General features: G+C 35.4%; 1 protein-coding gene across 1 annotated transcript in view; it reads right to left on the bottom strand.

The window, feature by feature from the left end:
* Nucleotides 1–446: 446 nt before the first annotated feature.
* The window catches only part of DOCK9 (dedicator of cytokinesis 9), a 107847-nt gene continuing 91454 nt past the window's right edge, over nucleotides 447–16839 (bottom strand). The window contains exons 46-53 of the mRNA XM_035898113.1: nucleotides 12737–12859; nucleotides 12269–12382; nucleotides 10541–10687; nucleotides 8272–8482; nucleotides 6539–6729; nucleotides 5209–5309; nucleotides 4884–5022; nucleotides 447–1093 (exon numbers count right to left, since the gene is read on the bottom strand). Of these exons, the coding sequence (XP_035754006.1) occupies nucleotides 971–1093; nucleotides 4884–5022; nucleotides 5209–5309; nucleotides 6539–6729; nucleotides 8272–8482; nucleotides 10541–10687; nucleotides 12269–12382; nucleotides 12737–12859 (1149 nt within the window). The 3' untranslated portion in view covers nucleotides 447–970. The remainder of the gene's footprint in view (nucleotides 1094–4883; nucleotides 5023–5208; nucleotides 5310–6538; nucleotides 6730–8271; nucleotides 8483–10540; nucleotides 10688–12268; nucleotides 12383–12736; nucleotides 12860–16839) is intronic.

Below are 16839 nucleotides of genomic sequence, written 5' to 3'. Positions count from 1 at the left end.
AAGAATATGGAAAAAGCTTTAAATTATACCACCATTTACCACAGTAACCATGATCACCAATTACATACTCCATTGCTTTGGCAAAAAAGTTTTTTTCTTTTAATAACTGCATATAAACCTAACATAGCAAAGACTGTATACATCTTTATATTGCACTTATTTATACACAGGAATAAATGAACTGTAAAGTCTGCATATACTTGGAATGAGCAAATTTTCACAATAAACTGAAAGCAGAAGGATAAGAGCTGGTATGAGTATTAAAAAATGCTTAGAAATGTAATACATTTATGTACAGAATGTATGGACTGTATTAACAAACAATATGTACATGACAATTTACTACTACTGATATTTTAGTATAACTCAGTGTTCATTAATACAGACCTTTGGTTGTATTTAGTTGTTTGATAAGATCTAAGCTCACATACCTCCAAAATGCAACAAGGTATAAAATAAAGCACAACAATTTGCCAAATGGTACAAAAACTACTATTGTCAGTTCCATTAAACCCAAAAAACTAGTGTCTCTGTCTAGCCCCAAAATAGTTCTTGTACTTGGAATCAATCTCTATGTGCCATACACAAAAAGAACACCTGAATGTTACATATCTGCAAAATTACATCCCACAACACTTTTTTTTGTAATGTGCAATTAATTTTAATAATACTTTCTAATGAAAAAGAGAATTTAACTTCAACTTTATAATTTTCCAACACGCACCTCTGCAATGACATTGTGAATACTTTTAAATGTTACCAGCCAGTTTAAAAAAATATATGTGCGCCTCCCTTACTCTAAAAGACTATTACCAGTAACTGCTATTCGCTAAGTGTGCTCAGACATTCGTATGAATTATGCAGCTTGCACGTGCCCAACATTTAGCTTCAAAATCATCCTGAGTTTGCACACAATGAAGCAAATCCACATACTCTGAAAAGAACGAACATACTTTCCTTTACAAAACGATCATGCAACTGAAGAAGAACTGGGCATCCCATGAACTGTTGTGCTTGTTGGAGTTCCACTTATGGCGTTGAAAATGTGTAGAGAGTTAGGCGTAACACTGGCCTTTTCTTCAACTGGAGTAATCTTAAAATGGAAAACATGTATTTACCAAAATGGTACAAAATGACACAAGCATTTATAAAACAGCTGACCGATTTATAAACGTGCTGCTTATCAACTCAACTTTTTAGTACTTTCTCAATTGCACGGAACTTTTTTGGGGGGATGGTTACTCTTTTCAGCCATCCTCTACCAGATTTAGGAGGGCAGTAGTTATTTCTCCAACACCAGTTCTCCTAATTTAGCTATTACATTGCCTTCTCCAGAGGAAGATTGATTACATTCTCCCTTTTTTCCTTGTTAACTTTCAAAAGGAGTTTTACAAGGACAAAGGCTTGCTTTTTGCCCTTTTTGGTTTTTTTTTTTTTTTTTCCTTTTTTTTTTTTTTTTTTTTTTTTTTTTTTTTTTTTTTTTTTTTTTACTTAGAGGTATGATTTGAGCTTTTCTTAGCTATCAAAGCACAAAACAGACTTCATTCTTAACAGTTATGAATTCACTGATGCTAAGATTAGAAATATTGGAAAGAAAGGAATTATATAAAGATTAGACAAACTAAGAGCATAAGTAAATAAAATTAATTACCATCCCATCTGATCATATTGGCAAGCAGCAGAGGAGAAAAAGAAAAATCTGTTAAGATTCTGTTCTATACTTTTCCACAACAAAAATTTTGCAATTGTTTAAAATCCACACTATTATAAGACAGCTAATAGTTCTGTTTCAATGACATTAGAACAAACATTGTGAGAAGCTCTTTTTCCAAATACAGCAATAGGCAGGCATACAAAGGTGAGATTTTTAAAGATCTCAGTGAAGAGCCTCATGATTCTAAGCCTTCAGGGGAATAATCAATCTAATTAAAAAAAAAAAAACCAAACAAAAAACCCAACCCAACAACATAGCATGTTTCAATTATTTACAACTAATTACATTTATATAAAAAGAACACGGTGGTAGGCTAATAGTGCACATTACCACAGTCAGTGCTGTACTTTCATATCCTGTTCACGGTACCTTATAGGTATCAGTTGTTTTGCCCCTTCTTCTCTTTGTTTACTTTTAGACAATGGGATTTACTCCTGAAGTTTCAGGCTTTTTCTTATTGTCAATCTTTGGAAACTCACACACCTGAGCATTTTTTAAACATATATATCTTGCATTGAGTTCAAAGTATTCTTTCTTGTGTACAAACTGTCATTATAACTTTTACTCTTTCCTATGCCAGGGGAATAGTAATCTTTCATTTATTACCCTTATCATTAAATTATTTGACCAAAATATTTTCCTCTCTTTTCTGAAGGGGTCTTCTGTACAGCTGTCTAATTCTCCCATACACCTTGTTCATCTTAATCAGCTGTCCAATCAGTTATCCTCCTTTCTAAAACCCTCTGCTGCTTTCTGCTTTTCAGTACATCACACTGAAATACAGTCAACGGTCTCATTTTTTATCAGCTAAGCAATCTCTTTTCTAGGGATCTTTCAAAACTGTTTTCCTCTATATATCTGAAAGACACTTTTTAAAAAAAAAAAAAACAAAAACCAAAAACCCACGAACCAACAAAACACATGGATTCTGACAAAATGGCATCACTCCCTACAAACCCTGTTTCACAATATTCTCTGTCATTGGTGGTTAAAAAAAGGTAGCTTTGTGGTAAGCTTTTCCCTGTAAAGTGTAACAAAAGAATAAGAGAATGAAAATAAAGCCTATGCGCTTGCTGTATTCTTGTGCTTCACCATAATTATATCATAGCACAGAGCTACTCATAGCACAGTACCTGAGAAGAGCACATCAGGAAATAATGGAGAGCAAGGAAGTGTGTGAAATTTAACCACTGGAATAATCTCCCCAGGGAAGTGGCTGACTTTGCCACATTGGACACTTTTAAGGCTCAGCTGAACAGGGTGCTGGGCCATCTTGTCTAGCCTGTGCTCTTACCTAGAAAGGTTGGACCAGATGATCCTTGAGGTCCCTTCCAACCTAGGATTCCATGATTCTATGAAGTGAACTTTAGATACTTGACACACTTTTGAACAGAAAAAAAAAATTGCCATAGAAGTTTTGGATATCATCTAAGCAAAGGTAGAATAAAGGCAAATCTTTCTTAGATAAGCCTATGGGTAAGCTGTTACACCGGCAAGCTGAATAGCTTTTTGAGCTAGTATTTCTTGGATAATAGAGTAATTTAGAGATGCATCCTGGTTTCATCTGGGATAGAGTTAATTTTCTTCCTAGTAGCTGGCATAGCACTGTGTTTTGGATTTAGCATGAGAAGAATGTTGATAACACACTGATGGTTTAGCTGTCGCTAAGTAGTGCTTACACCAGTCAAGGACTTTTCAGCTTCCCATGCTCTGCCAGGTGCACAAGAAGCTGGGAGGGGGCACTGACCCAGACTGGCCAAAGGGCTATTCCATCCCATATGATGTCACGCTCAGTATGTAAACTGGGGGGAGTTGGCTGGGGGGCAGCGATCACTGCTCAGGGACAGGCAGAGCATCGGTCAGTGGGTGGTGAGAACTGCATTGTGCATCACTTGTTTTGCATATTCTCCTATCATTATTATTATTATTTTCCTCTGCTGTTCTATTAAACTGTCTTTATCTCAACCGACGGGTTTTACTTCCCCCCCGCCCCGACTTTCTCCTCCATCCCTCTGGGGAGTGAGTGAACAGCTGTGTGGTGTTCATCTGCCTGACAGGTTAAACCACAACAAGATGTCAAAAAATAGCAAAAATAATTGCACATCTAAAGAATGCAATTTGATTTCTTAGTAAAGTCTATAGTTTTTGTATGGACAAGAGAAACTTAGAGCTCCTCTTTGTATCAACTGGTTATGCAGGCCAGGACGCATTGGTTCCTAGACTAAGAAAAGTTGCTATTATGGTCATATATCTAAGGAAGCCTCACAGATGTGTGTATTTGTAAGGTAAAATTTTATCAAAAACCACAGGTATTTCTTCTGGGCCAGAAATACAAGTCTTGAGGGTTAAGAACTATGAGCCACTCTATTGCTCTGGGAAAAGATTATACAAATAACAGTAGATGAAAGAAAAAGAACCTGAAGTGATAAATATGATGAATAAAAATGTCAAGAAGTCAGGGATCAAGCATGAATCTTCAGCCCTTCCTATCCTCTGGGAAATAATATCCTTGGCTCTGAAGTCAGATGACGTTTCTACCATAGATCCCAGATGCAAGGTCCTACATCTCGCTCCATGAGAGTTCTGTTTTTCTTTTTCTCATGTCTCCAGCTTGTCGGTAGTGGATTTCCCTCAAGAAAATGTGTTGGAATACCTCTTGAAAGATGTTTAACGCTTTGTTGCAGAAGCAAATGCTTACACCTTCAAAATCTGAAGAAAAAGGGCTAAGCTTGCAGATCAAATCCCCCTACAGTTACCAGGAAGTATAGACTAAAATGAACTTTTTGAGCCACTGAATAGAGACCCCTGTAACTACTACATATAAGAAGTATAAATGACATATATATTCATGTCATTAATTTTTTTTAATCTTTACTATTGTCTTCCTCCCCTAGGAAAAAATAGGCTGGCGCCAACCAGATTTCCTTTCTTAACGAGGAAGACTTAATTCTGAAGGTCAAGAAATCATCTGCAGAAAACTCACAAAGAGAAAAAAAATGAGGAAGTTCCACAATTCCATGATATGCATATACTCCAACAGGTTAAAAAAAAAAAAAAAAAAAAAGGAAACAATCCTTTTATGTAAAGCATTACATACACTTTTCCTAGTGGGTTCACATTATAGTTAGATTCTGAATTCCGGTATACATATTTTAATTTCAGCACGTACTTGTTCATGCATTATTTCAGAAAGCTCTTTTGCCATTTCTCTGTAGTTGGCCTTCATTTCTTCTTGATATTCCAATTGATCTTCCTTTATAAGTCGTTCATTTACACCCAGAGCATGCCCACAAGCTTCAACAAATTGCCTGATTTAGATAAAATAATAAAAAAAGATCTCAACCAGGAATACAAAACCCAAATGATTCATTCAAAATGCTAGCTTAAAGTTTGTTTTTAATGCAGTCAGAACACTATAAAAGTTTTTTTAAAAAATTCTTATGATATCACTCTTGGAAAAAAAAAGTCAGTTTTTTTCCCCCCAAGAAACATACCTAAAAACTTCCTTTAGTAGCTTTACTTTATTGTCTGGGTATCTTTTGGTGTTAGTGTCATCTAAGAAGGCTCTTGCATATGCTAACGGACCAGCATTAACCTGAAAAGAATAAAGAATTACAAAATAAAGTCAGTTCTCTGAAATATTGTCTTAGCAATAACAGATACTACAGGTGTCTGTCTGATTTGCTTTGCTTAGGAGAACACATCAATTTCAAAAAAGCTGGACTTATTTCATAAGAAGACTGGAGCTGGGACATAAAAGCAGGAGAGGTCTCTACAGCACTCTGTATAAACTTGTCCTGGCACAAAGAAACCACCTCGATGATGTGGCAAACTACCTGCTGATAGTGACAATTTGTCATCTCTGTTCATGAAATTAGGGTGGGAGAACGAGGAAAATGAGCTAAATCTACTACTGTTTGATCTGCTTATCTATTGAAAAGACTCTTCCAAACTGAAAATTCTGCAATAGTTAGCAGAAATTTAGTTGCGTTATTATGGCACCTACATGAAAAGTGGATTCAACAGTTTCTGACTCATCCTTATTATTCTTTTATATTAACAGTAAGAGCCCCTCCCTTCTCATCCCAAATGCCAACTTGGCTACTTCCTGATTCTGGAAACCTTGGCTTGTTTTTTTTTTATTTTCTCTTCAACATGACACTGGTTCAGTTCAGGTAACTGTGTTTACTGTTCCTTTGATTTGAATCAGATAAAAATAATAGAGCAGCAATTTTGTTATTGCATTCTCAAGACCCTTACCATATTGATTTGTACATGCTACAACGGTTTTATGTACCCTATTTTGGTGAACCTGATGGCTTCTTTGTATGCTCAGTTCTTGATTGCCTTAGGCAAAACAAAGTGTTGCACAGTGAGAGTTTCTACTATTACCCTCCTCCTATATTTTGGCACCCCCTCTTCACCTCCATAGGGATCTGACCAAAATACAAAAGCAATAAAGACCATGTTGGACCTACTGTGAGCAGACCTACATCTAGGCAAAATATGTTCATTCATCCTCATATGGGAAGTACACTATTTTATGGTAGTTTCAGCTTTACACCAAAACCTGGTGGGGCTCATACCACCATAGATTCCAGAGATTAATCTTAATCCTTTCATGTAACTGTCCATGATGACTGTTTATATGGAATACTTTTATTGCTTTTCTTATTCTGGAAATAACTGCAAACAGTGACCATATTTCAAATTTAGGACATTCTTGAATATACAGAATAGAAACTAATGATAAAATGCTACTTATATAATTTTTCAGGGACAGAGACAAGCAAAATAGCTGAATGGCAAAGTATGTGGTCTTACCTGAACACTGACACTTCCTTGTAGCTTCAGCTGCAATTTGATCATATCTACTTCAGCTGAAGAGCAAAGCTGCCTAAGTTCTGCAACTTTTTTACTCATTTCATCAATGGCTACTTCAATTGGGTTTAAATCAGTATGGTGCTGGTACATTACTGGAATGCGCTTTTTCACATATGGGAAACAATGTATAGCTATGGATGGAAACAAGTTTAATATAATTAGAAAAAGGTTTTTGAGTAAGGTCTGTTTGGATAGAATTTTATGGTAAAATCTTATTTTGATGTAATTAGTTGCCCAGTTCAATAACATATTATATAATTAGCAATACTACCAAATGTACAGGGAAATGACATATTGAAAACGTAAATATGCATAGCTTTACGTGTATTACAGCAAAGAAAGATCATTGCCATTACTGTTACTAATAATAACCAAGAAATAAACCATTGGAACTTAATTCATATGAGAACTCTAAAAAGAATTCCTATCATCCACATATCTCAAAGTGGAGAAGAATCAAAAATAGCAAAGCTGTATTTTCTATTTCCTCACAAGTATTAGCTATGGACAGCTGACTTTATAAAAAGTCATTTATTTAAGTTGCTTTTACCACTATATTAAGACAGTGACATAGAAGTTCACAGTTAACAGAGACAAGACACAAAATAGTCTCTTTGTAAGAACAAGGAAAGCTAGGCTCCAGATTCATAATTCTTGAAGCTTAAGGGAAAAAAAAAATATCCAAAAAATTATTTGAGGATTATCCCTTGAAGAAACCAATCTGAAAACCTAGTTTTGGCTAAAAATATGAAAAGCATTTTAGCTGAGAGCTATAAAGGACTTTAAGTGAAATGGAAAAACCCGTACAGAAGAGTCAGACCATTTGAGTTAATGCTTCCAGTCAAAGCACAACTTGCTATTTCACAAATTCAGATTTATACGTTATACAGAAACATCGCCAAACACACCATAACTTTTAATTATCTCCCTTAAAAGTATTAATAAAATACTTTGTATCACTGAACTAAACATCTTCAAAGTTTGAGCCTATGGGGAGATAGATGGGCACACCTCTCTCCCTTATAAAGCTAACAAATGAGAAACTAAAGCATAGTGGTTGTTCCAAAGCCACAACTGAACAGAGGCTGGAAATCAAACCAGAACCTGCCTTCAGGCTCTTTTAGCTGCTTTTAGACAAAAGAACTGAGGCTGAATTTAACAGGTCCACAGACTGAAAGAATGCTGAAAAACCCCATAACCCAACCAGCAAGCATAAGACCACAGTTCTTCAATGTTTTATAGCAAAGAGAGGTGAGCACAGGGAAGGGCGAAGGAAGAAGTGCAGAAATTCCATTATTAAAAAAACCCGAAAATTATTTAAAAGTGAAGGGTAGTTAGAACATAGTCAAATATGAGATTTTACTCTCCTTTCTCAATGTTTAGGGGTTAAGAAATCACACGATATACCTATTCTCAGATGGTCATTTGTAAGTGTTTGCATATCATTTATTTTCAAGTATGTACTAATTTTGAAAGGTTGTTTTGTCTAACAGTATATTGATATACTTTGCAACTCTTGTCACCTCCAACAGCCATGTGTGAAATCTTCTAAAGGATTTTTTCTGACAAACTACACAACATATAGATAAATCCAGTATCAGGAATTAATTGTAAAAAAAACCAAAATAAAAAAAGCAGTTTTCTTTTAAAAGAAATTTCCATTCAATCAGTACCTGTCAAAATAGTCCGTCGCTTACACTGTTCTTCTACTCCTCCTTGTCTTTTACCAGCTTGAGTAAAAGGCATCTCAAACATAAAGCGACGAATGTTATGAGTCCTTTCAAAATCTGTTTTTCTTTCTTGCAACTCTTTTTCTTCAAAGTAGGGAATTACATGTGTAACTTGAATGTATGCATATTTTGAATCTAAATCCTTAGGATTTACCTTAAAAACATTAAAGAAAAATCAAATGGCTACATTGTGAATAAAGTGGATTTAATTGTAGTCACACAACTTTCAGAAATTAAATTTGGTCTCAACCTGTAAATTACTGAAAACACAAGAAACGTTAATGCTCTCATGGGGCTTCTCAGCATTCAGTTTCTAACCAATTCTTCAGTTTCTGTGGAAGACCACATAGCTAGATGCATTACAACATGTTGCAGGGTTGTTCTTGTTTTTTAAACACTCATTGATAATTGCTATATGCAGAACTGCAAACAAAAACACAGTACAGAGTTATACCCATGATTAACACTGGAAGGCACAGATACAGAAAACCCAGAAACAAATACTTGTCCTCCATGACAACTGATACAACAGTAGACTGAAGACCAAAAATTGCTAGTGATAAAAAAAGATAATTATTAAAAATAAAACCCTACATTGTAAATAATTCAGATATCACCTTCAGAAGGCACTCCCCCCAAACTGTCTGTCTCAACTCTGACACCCTGTGAGGCTCCCAAAGAATAAACCGGTGGGAGCAGGGCAAATTGAAGGCTTTACTATTCAGTTAATTTTGTTTCTAGAACTGAATGAGTAAGAGCCTCATGGACTGGCAGATCTTTAATTTGGTAAAAGCAGCAACTAGTCTCCAATACCAACAGATAAGGCCTCCTAAATCTTTGCCCAACAGGGTCCCTAAATGGACCAAGGACTTTTTTTTTTTGTTTGTTTTTTTGTAAATTCCTTCAATCATGGGATGAAGAGGGCACCCTAAACCTGTGCATCTTTCTGGAAGTTGTTACCTACCATTTTAGTCCCATGTCAAATATTCATGTTATCTCTGCCTGCCTCTGAACCATTTCACTTCTATGAAGTAAGTAGGAAAACCAACAATGCAAATACACACATGAAGTCACCAGGTAAGTCCTGGAGCAAACTGGGAACAGAGCTAAGTTCTCCCTGCTGTTATCCATTTTTATTGGAATGTGCTGCTTGAATAATTATTTATTTTTTTAAAAATCTGCAATGTTTTCAAGATTACTGGACTGGAACTGAAGTGGTAATTGATGTACTCATTCTGATACAGCTGACAGAAAATGTTCCTTACAAATGCTGACAAACACATGCATTACAATTGTAAAGAATTTAGGATAGTATACTGCAAGAGCTGTGAAAAACTGACATGACAATATAAATCTCTTGCCTTCCATGGCATGAAGTCTAGCCCTTGCATAAGCCCTCCTTTACCTTTAAAGTTCCAATATTGAAAAGCCCACCATTGCTGCACTTTCAGGCCGAGAATTACAGAACTTTGTGATCCTACTGGTAGAATCAAGAAACAGAAGAGACTGGAAATTATAATAAGAAAAAGAAAAAAATCACCATAGAAGTCTGAATCCAAACAAAAGTTAAAAATGGCTGAAGAAGGGAACAAAAGGAGTGCAGGTAGGCCCCTTGTGCAGTGTGTGTATCAGTTCACCTGTTTTGGACCCTACAGTTACAAAGGAAAGCAGTTCTTATGACACATCTAGATTTAACCAGATGACTTTGTGTGAAGTTTTTTTCTACAGTTTAAGCGTTTGTAAGATTGAACAGGCTCAGAGACATAGGCAGAGGATAACAAGAACAACTGATACAGAGTTTAAATGTTATTTACATATGGTACTTTCCTCAGAAGAGGGGTCTGTTTCTTACTTCAGAAGAAAGTTTGGACTCTGCTCTTGAGGTGCAGAAAAGGGTAAAACTTCCAAAGAATGACTGTGCATGAACTGGCAAGAAATATAGCTAAAGACAACATGGGTGTGATCATAATGCAAGTTTAGTCTAAGATACAATTACTATTTTGAGAGGTAACACTATGGAGGATTAAGTTTTTTGGTTGTTCTTAAAGGTAGACTTCATAGGATATTATATTTCCCACGTGCCTTTCAACCAGTAGTTTTTATACACTTATGTTTGTGTATCAAATGAGTAACAGACAATGATCCCCCAGTATTTCAAGTGTATTAGTGGAAGTAATATATTAGAATTTTTTAGAGAGAATAAAGATCATACTTTGCCAGAATCCTGAATCATTTTGACATTTTCAGATCCAAATTTGTCAGAGTAGAGTTTTTGGAGTCTTTGGGAAATTTCTGAGAGAGGCGTGAGTTTAGGCTCTTTATAGATATATTCCTTTCCATCTTCATCCTCAAAGAACCCCTGTAAAAAATGAAGTAATCAAAATCTTGGGAAAAAAACACAGAACAATGACCAAGATGAACATAATGTGTGTGGATCAAAGCAAATATAAACATTTAACATCAGGATTCAAGCAAACATAAATAAAGAGAAATTAAAATGTAGGTAAAACCGGTTTCCTCAGAGAATAAAAAAACCCAGAAAAATGTAATTATCTACTACAGAATGAGCGAAAGATAATGGAAACACAGTTAAAATTTTAAAGTTTTGCTGTAATTTTATGGTGTGCCAAGCCTTTGAGATAACTTTTCTTCACTTTTATTTAAAAGTGAACTTTCAGCACTGTTTCACTTGCCAAAACAGACATCTTGTTGCCCAACAGGACTATGTAATTCACAAGCGAGTACTTTGGCAATGGTTTACATAAAAATAACCTGAAAATTTTCTTTATGTAGTAATAAAAAATTAATTCCAGGAAATGAAATTTAATTTATGTAAAAATCTAAATAACCTGAAAATTTTCTTTATGTAGTAATAAAAAATTAATTCCAAGAAATGAAATTTAATTTATGTAAAAATCTTAACTTTATGTTGTACTATATTGGCATATACTTCTTTATTTTTATTACATAAAGCATTTGTTTTAAAACCGTAACTAAATGCAATATAGAGTACATGGAAAGTGAAACAGGTCATTGGTTTAAAACAACAAGCCATGTCTGAGTTCATGTTTGAAATCAGAAAATAAATATTTTTGTCATAAACAAAACAGACAAAATAGAAAAGCACAACATATCATGTGTAAACACAGGCTAGATTGACAAAAATACCCACATCAAACTAAGGTGAAATGCAGTAGTTTTTACTGCATTGCTTGCTTTGTAAGCAGTTACTGTAATTACCTCAACATCTGTTTCACTGTCTGTAAACTGGTATTGCTATAAAGTCATAAAAGACAACAGAATACATGTAAAGTTATACTGCTCAGAGTATTGTACAATTCTCCATGCTCAGCTGAACAATTAGCAACTGGGCTATGCATGTAGAAAGTGTATTACTTGATACTGTGTGATACCATACTGACACATATACATTCTAGACATATATTAGAGGATGTGAAGCTGTCCAATACACAGCCAGAACTTTTGTTTGAAGCATGCAATACTGATGCATAGAAAAGAGTGATTTGTTCTCTAAATGGAACTTAATTTTTTTTTTTTTTTAAATTGCAATGGCTATTAATGCATACCAATCTAAGAAGCAGCCTTGCAAACCACACTGTAGCACTACAGACATTAAGTCAATACATAGCTAGGAACCGACATTATAGAAAACTTACCGCTGCCTTAAGGTAGTAAATAAAAGAAGAAAAAGAAAAAAATGCAAAAAATTTACTGAGGAAAATAAGGAAGAATTGTATTGGAATAGATAAATATTTTAAACTAAATTATTGATAGTGTTTAATTATCTCTTACAGACCGCATTTCTTGTGCTTTTGATGTCATAGTATCCATATAGTTGATGAATTAGTATGCCTTGTAAAATAAATTCAGGTTTTTCTTACTGCATAGAGAAGACAAATGAAAGTGAAATAATACTCACCTGTCCAAAGAATGCTACCCTGAAATAAGTTCCCAGCAGTCTCTTGCCTGTATGCATAACTTCTGTTACTTTACTGTATGCTCGATGAAGAGTGTCATACAAATGAGCAAGCCTCTAAAAATAAAAGAAAACTATAATGGGGCAAAAGAATAATGTAGAACTTTCCTATCTTAAAACAACAATTAATTATGTCCTTGTAGTTAATAACTAAAACAATAGTTTTATTGAACAGTAGTAGTAGGTTAGCACTTGTATCAGAATGACAATATGTAAGATTATTTTTTAATTATTTATATTTAAAGAAAACATTTTTAATTATTTAAAATTAAAACAAAAATTTCAACACTGACATTTCAGTTACAACTGTAATACTCTTGTTCTGTGAAGTGCAATGTGTCATGCAGTTAGACTAGAAAAATTAGGGGGTTTTTTTTCCTCATTGAGATCTACTTATGATGACTTTAGTACCTCAAAATCTCTCCGTTTTTCATAAATGGGAATTATAAGTTTATATATGTCAGCAATGAGTTCATAGCGTTCTGCCTTCCAGAGTCCATCAGCACACTGCTCCAACAGTTCCATCAGTACATCCTAGATTTGAAAAAGTAAAACAATTCAGTATTCACAGAAAGCACAGCAAATAACTATACTAAAGTTCTTCCCAATGAAAAGGGAGATGCTGCCTCAAACCAAACTACACGTAGTAATTTAAATTATTATGGCAATCAAAAACTGCTAAAAGGAAACAAAACAAAACAGAATGGTCTGAGTGCACACATGTACTCTTTTTATTTACCAGGTACAGCATTTTTCTTTTAGATACTTGAGACTGCTTAAGTCTACAAATGACACCTGTATGAGAACCCAAACTTGTCTTACCTTGCAACACGTTTTTTCAAAGTGTTGTTTCCTTGGGTTTTTTTGGTTTTGCACAAGGAATATTATTTTTAAAAGGCAGCTATACAAACACTTGACTGTAATGGTTCTGAAGGAAACCATCAAACAAATTACATCAAACAAAAATATGCAATACCAAAATCTGTACTCAGAAGTAATTCTCAAGGTACAACAGTGGAATTTGGTAGAGTGAAAAGACATGTAACAACAGGTAGGGAAGATGAGAAATCCTGAAGGGTCAAAACAGAGTCACAAGCAAGAAAGCACCTTGGCTTTGCTGGATTTGATCCTAATGTCATTGTAGCAAAAAGATAGTTATTTAAGGTTAAATAAGAACTATGCTTAGCTGTACATTAGAATGGAAGCATACATTTTGCATTAGAGCAGTTACATCATAATTTTAAAGTCCCTTCTGTTTGTCATAATTCTTTATTTTCCATGCATTTAATTTCTTCTATTTCAATAAGCGTAACAAAACTAAGATAAAATTATTACTTTGCTTCAGTTTTTATAAATTTAAAACTACCTGGCCAGCTCCATTAACTCAGTTAGAGTAAATAATTTTACAGATATTATGGAACAGCTTACAGCTCCTGTGATCAAGCTGTCATGACATAACCACGGTGAAGAAGCCCATTCACATCCACATACCCTAACAGTCTCAGTCCTCTTTGAACATGTCTGAAGCTCCAAGAACCTCCACGAGAATCCAAGTCTGAGACTGAGAGGTGTCAGAAGACATGAGATTTCTACTTCTTGAGACCTTCTGGTACCACTCTTGCATTGTTACTCGTTAAGCCAGAAGTTGGAAATAACTCCTTTTATCCTTAGAAGGGATCCAATGATACACTATTGCCCTCCTCCCTTTGGCAGAGCACTAAGATAGCATAAAGACATCACTGAGAGCAAAAAAAAAGACTGAAAAATGCTACTCTTATATGTGTGCTGCAACGGCCCCTAAAATATCTCCTCCTTTTCCCTAAACATTATGGGGTTGTATAGACTCCCCAATATCTCCATCCTCAGCAACCAGGTGGTAAGGACTGAAAGACCAGTGTCACTGCTGGACCACAAGGGCTGTCCACAAATACTGTTTCATGACAGAGTTTTAACTCAGACACCAGAGGGCATCCAAATGCAGCAGAGCTGTAAAATTTTGTTTGCACATAGGAAAAAGACAAAGAGCAAAAGCCTCATGTGGGAGAGCTGTTAGGAAGGAGGAAAAGAACACAACATTTCTGGGCCACCTGTCTCAGTACTTATCCATCCTCACAGGAAGAGGTTTTTTTCCATATATCTGATCAGAGTTTCCCTTGTTACCTGTGAGAACGGCCTCTTTTATGACGCACCTCTTAGAAATGTCTGATTCTTCCACTAACCACCTTAGGAGCTGGACTTTTTCTAGTTTGTTGATATCTCTCTTGACTTTGTGGTGTCAGCGCTGGGTACAAGATTCCAGATGGGTGCCACAAATGCCGAGCAGAAGGGGGAAACCCACTTCCCTCCACTTCTGGACTCTATGCTCTTTCTAATCCAAGCCAGCATGCAGTTGACCTTAGTTGCCACAAGGCTACACTTCTGGTTCCCATTCAACATCTTGTCCACTAGAAGTCTTAGGTCTTTCTGCAGATCTGCTGCCTAGGCAGTCCATCCTGTACTGAGACATTGGGTGATTTTTTTTTTTTTTTTTTTTTTTTTTTTTTGCAGATGCAAAGCTTTGTACTTGTCTTTGTAGAACTTTGAGAGGCTTCTGCGTTCTTTCAGTTTGAGGTCCCTCTAAGTGGCAGCCCTGCCCCCTCCATTTAGTTTCATCCACAAACTTGATGATAGACTGTATCCCATGACCTAGATTGCTAATGAAGATGTTAAACAGTATCAGCCTGAGTATCCCTGAAGAATACCAGCCTTCACCACCATACTTAAAGTACGTTGTAAGTTTGGGTAAGTACCTATTTCTGTTTTTCATAAAGTGCTTTAATGTATTAAATCACACTGCATGTTGGTCACTTACAAGAGCTATAATACCATCTGAGCTGTGAAGCTCTTTCATTTACCAGTCTGCAAGCTAGAATGATTCCTCTCATGGAAAGTCAGAGCTAACAAGAGACCAGAAAAAACAAATAGAAGGTAGAGATTGACTTAATACCTGTGGTGGAGCTGTATTCTGGCAGAGTTTATTTTGGAAAAAAACCCCAACAAATCTGAATGAAATTGTTTCCAACCTTAACCTGCATGGAATTTGGCACCTGCCACAGGCCCGTTAGCCATAGCTCAGATCTCTACAGATGGACTGCTTACAGCAAAATCTAGCATAGAAAGGATATGAGGTTCCAGGCTTTTACCTTCTGATTTCTGACACCCAGAAGATTTTTAGGTGTGCAAGAAGAATTTGACTTGTACTGCTGAATAGGCTGTCTGGGTAAACAACTGTTTCAATGAAACGTACACAATAACTTTGTTAAAAAACCAAAAAAAAAAACCACAAAAAAAAAACAACACCCAAAACCTGCCAAAATTTTGTTTTTCCAACAGGTTAGTTTAGGAACTGAGTCAGGGTAACCCTGGCTTGAGAGGGGATTCTTTTAAAATGAGAATGAAATAGAGAATTTTAAAAATTTCAGGTTTTTAAAATGAGAAACTACATAAAGTCTTAAGACAAATTTAATTGAATTAGTAAGACTATATAATCTGAATAATAAAGGAGATGTCTTGCCCCTTTTAGAAACATGAAGGGATTCCCCTGACTCCCCATCCTTGTAATTACTCTTTGGAGACTTAATTCTAAAGTAACTAGCACCCAGGGAAACCCCAAGTTTTAAGAAAGAAATTCCACATTACTTTTGTTACCACGCATAGGAAGAATTCCCATCAGACCATCATTTTGCTCAGTAGTAGTAAAGTACAGCTTGAAAGAGCTGGTTTCTGTACCCAGTTGATCTGCCACATGATTTTTTTTTTTTCTTAGACTAATACAGTTTTGCTTACTTAAGAACATACTGAGTAAACACTCCATATATGAATACGTTCCCATTCATGAAGCAACCAGACTACCTATTTTGAAGTACTTCTGTAAAATACTGGTCATCTTCATTTATCCATGACTTTTAGTTTACTAAAACCCAAAGAGTTCTTCCCTATTATTACTCTTCCTGGGCTGAACTATAAGAAGTTATTTGAAAAATAGTAACTTTTTTCAATATTTAATCAGTTGTAGTACCACATAGTTAAGTTTAAAAAGGGTTGCATGCAGGGAAAAATTACATTTGGCAACATTTTATCCTTTTGCAAGCTCCACAGGCTTATAATTTCACTCTTGGCTTACTTCCGTTCCATGGAAATAGTGAGAGATGGAAGTAAATTTGCGTAGGGTTCAATGACCCAGAAAAAGCAGTACATTCTTTTTGCGGGAACTGACTAATGAGAAAAAGAATAAAGACTTCCAATTAAAAAAATACAGAAGAATTTAGCTCTGGCAAATGGTTTGTCAGGTAGACACTGACAAGAATCTCCAAAAGAAGTTTCCATCAGCAGTAGTCACTAGAAACCCAACTCTTGGCTCACTTAGAGCAGCTTACATTTGTCTTTGAGTAACATGCTAAATTCCATTCTGGATCAGGAGAATCAGTGATTTGAATAATACAGTACATAAATTCAAAAAAAGCAAAGATACCTTG

The sequence above is a fragment of the Egretta garzetta genome, unplaced genomic scaffold (assembly GCF_000687185.1).
Source record: "Egretta garzetta isolate BGI_Z169 unplaced genomic scaffold, ASM68718v1 scaffold257, whole genome shotgun sequence".
Taxonomy (NCBI): domain Eukaryota; kingdom Metazoa; phylum Chordata; class Aves; order Pelecaniformes; family Ardeidae; genus Egretta; species Egretta garzetta.
This window is presented reverse-complemented; position numbering and strand designations above follow the sequence as displayed.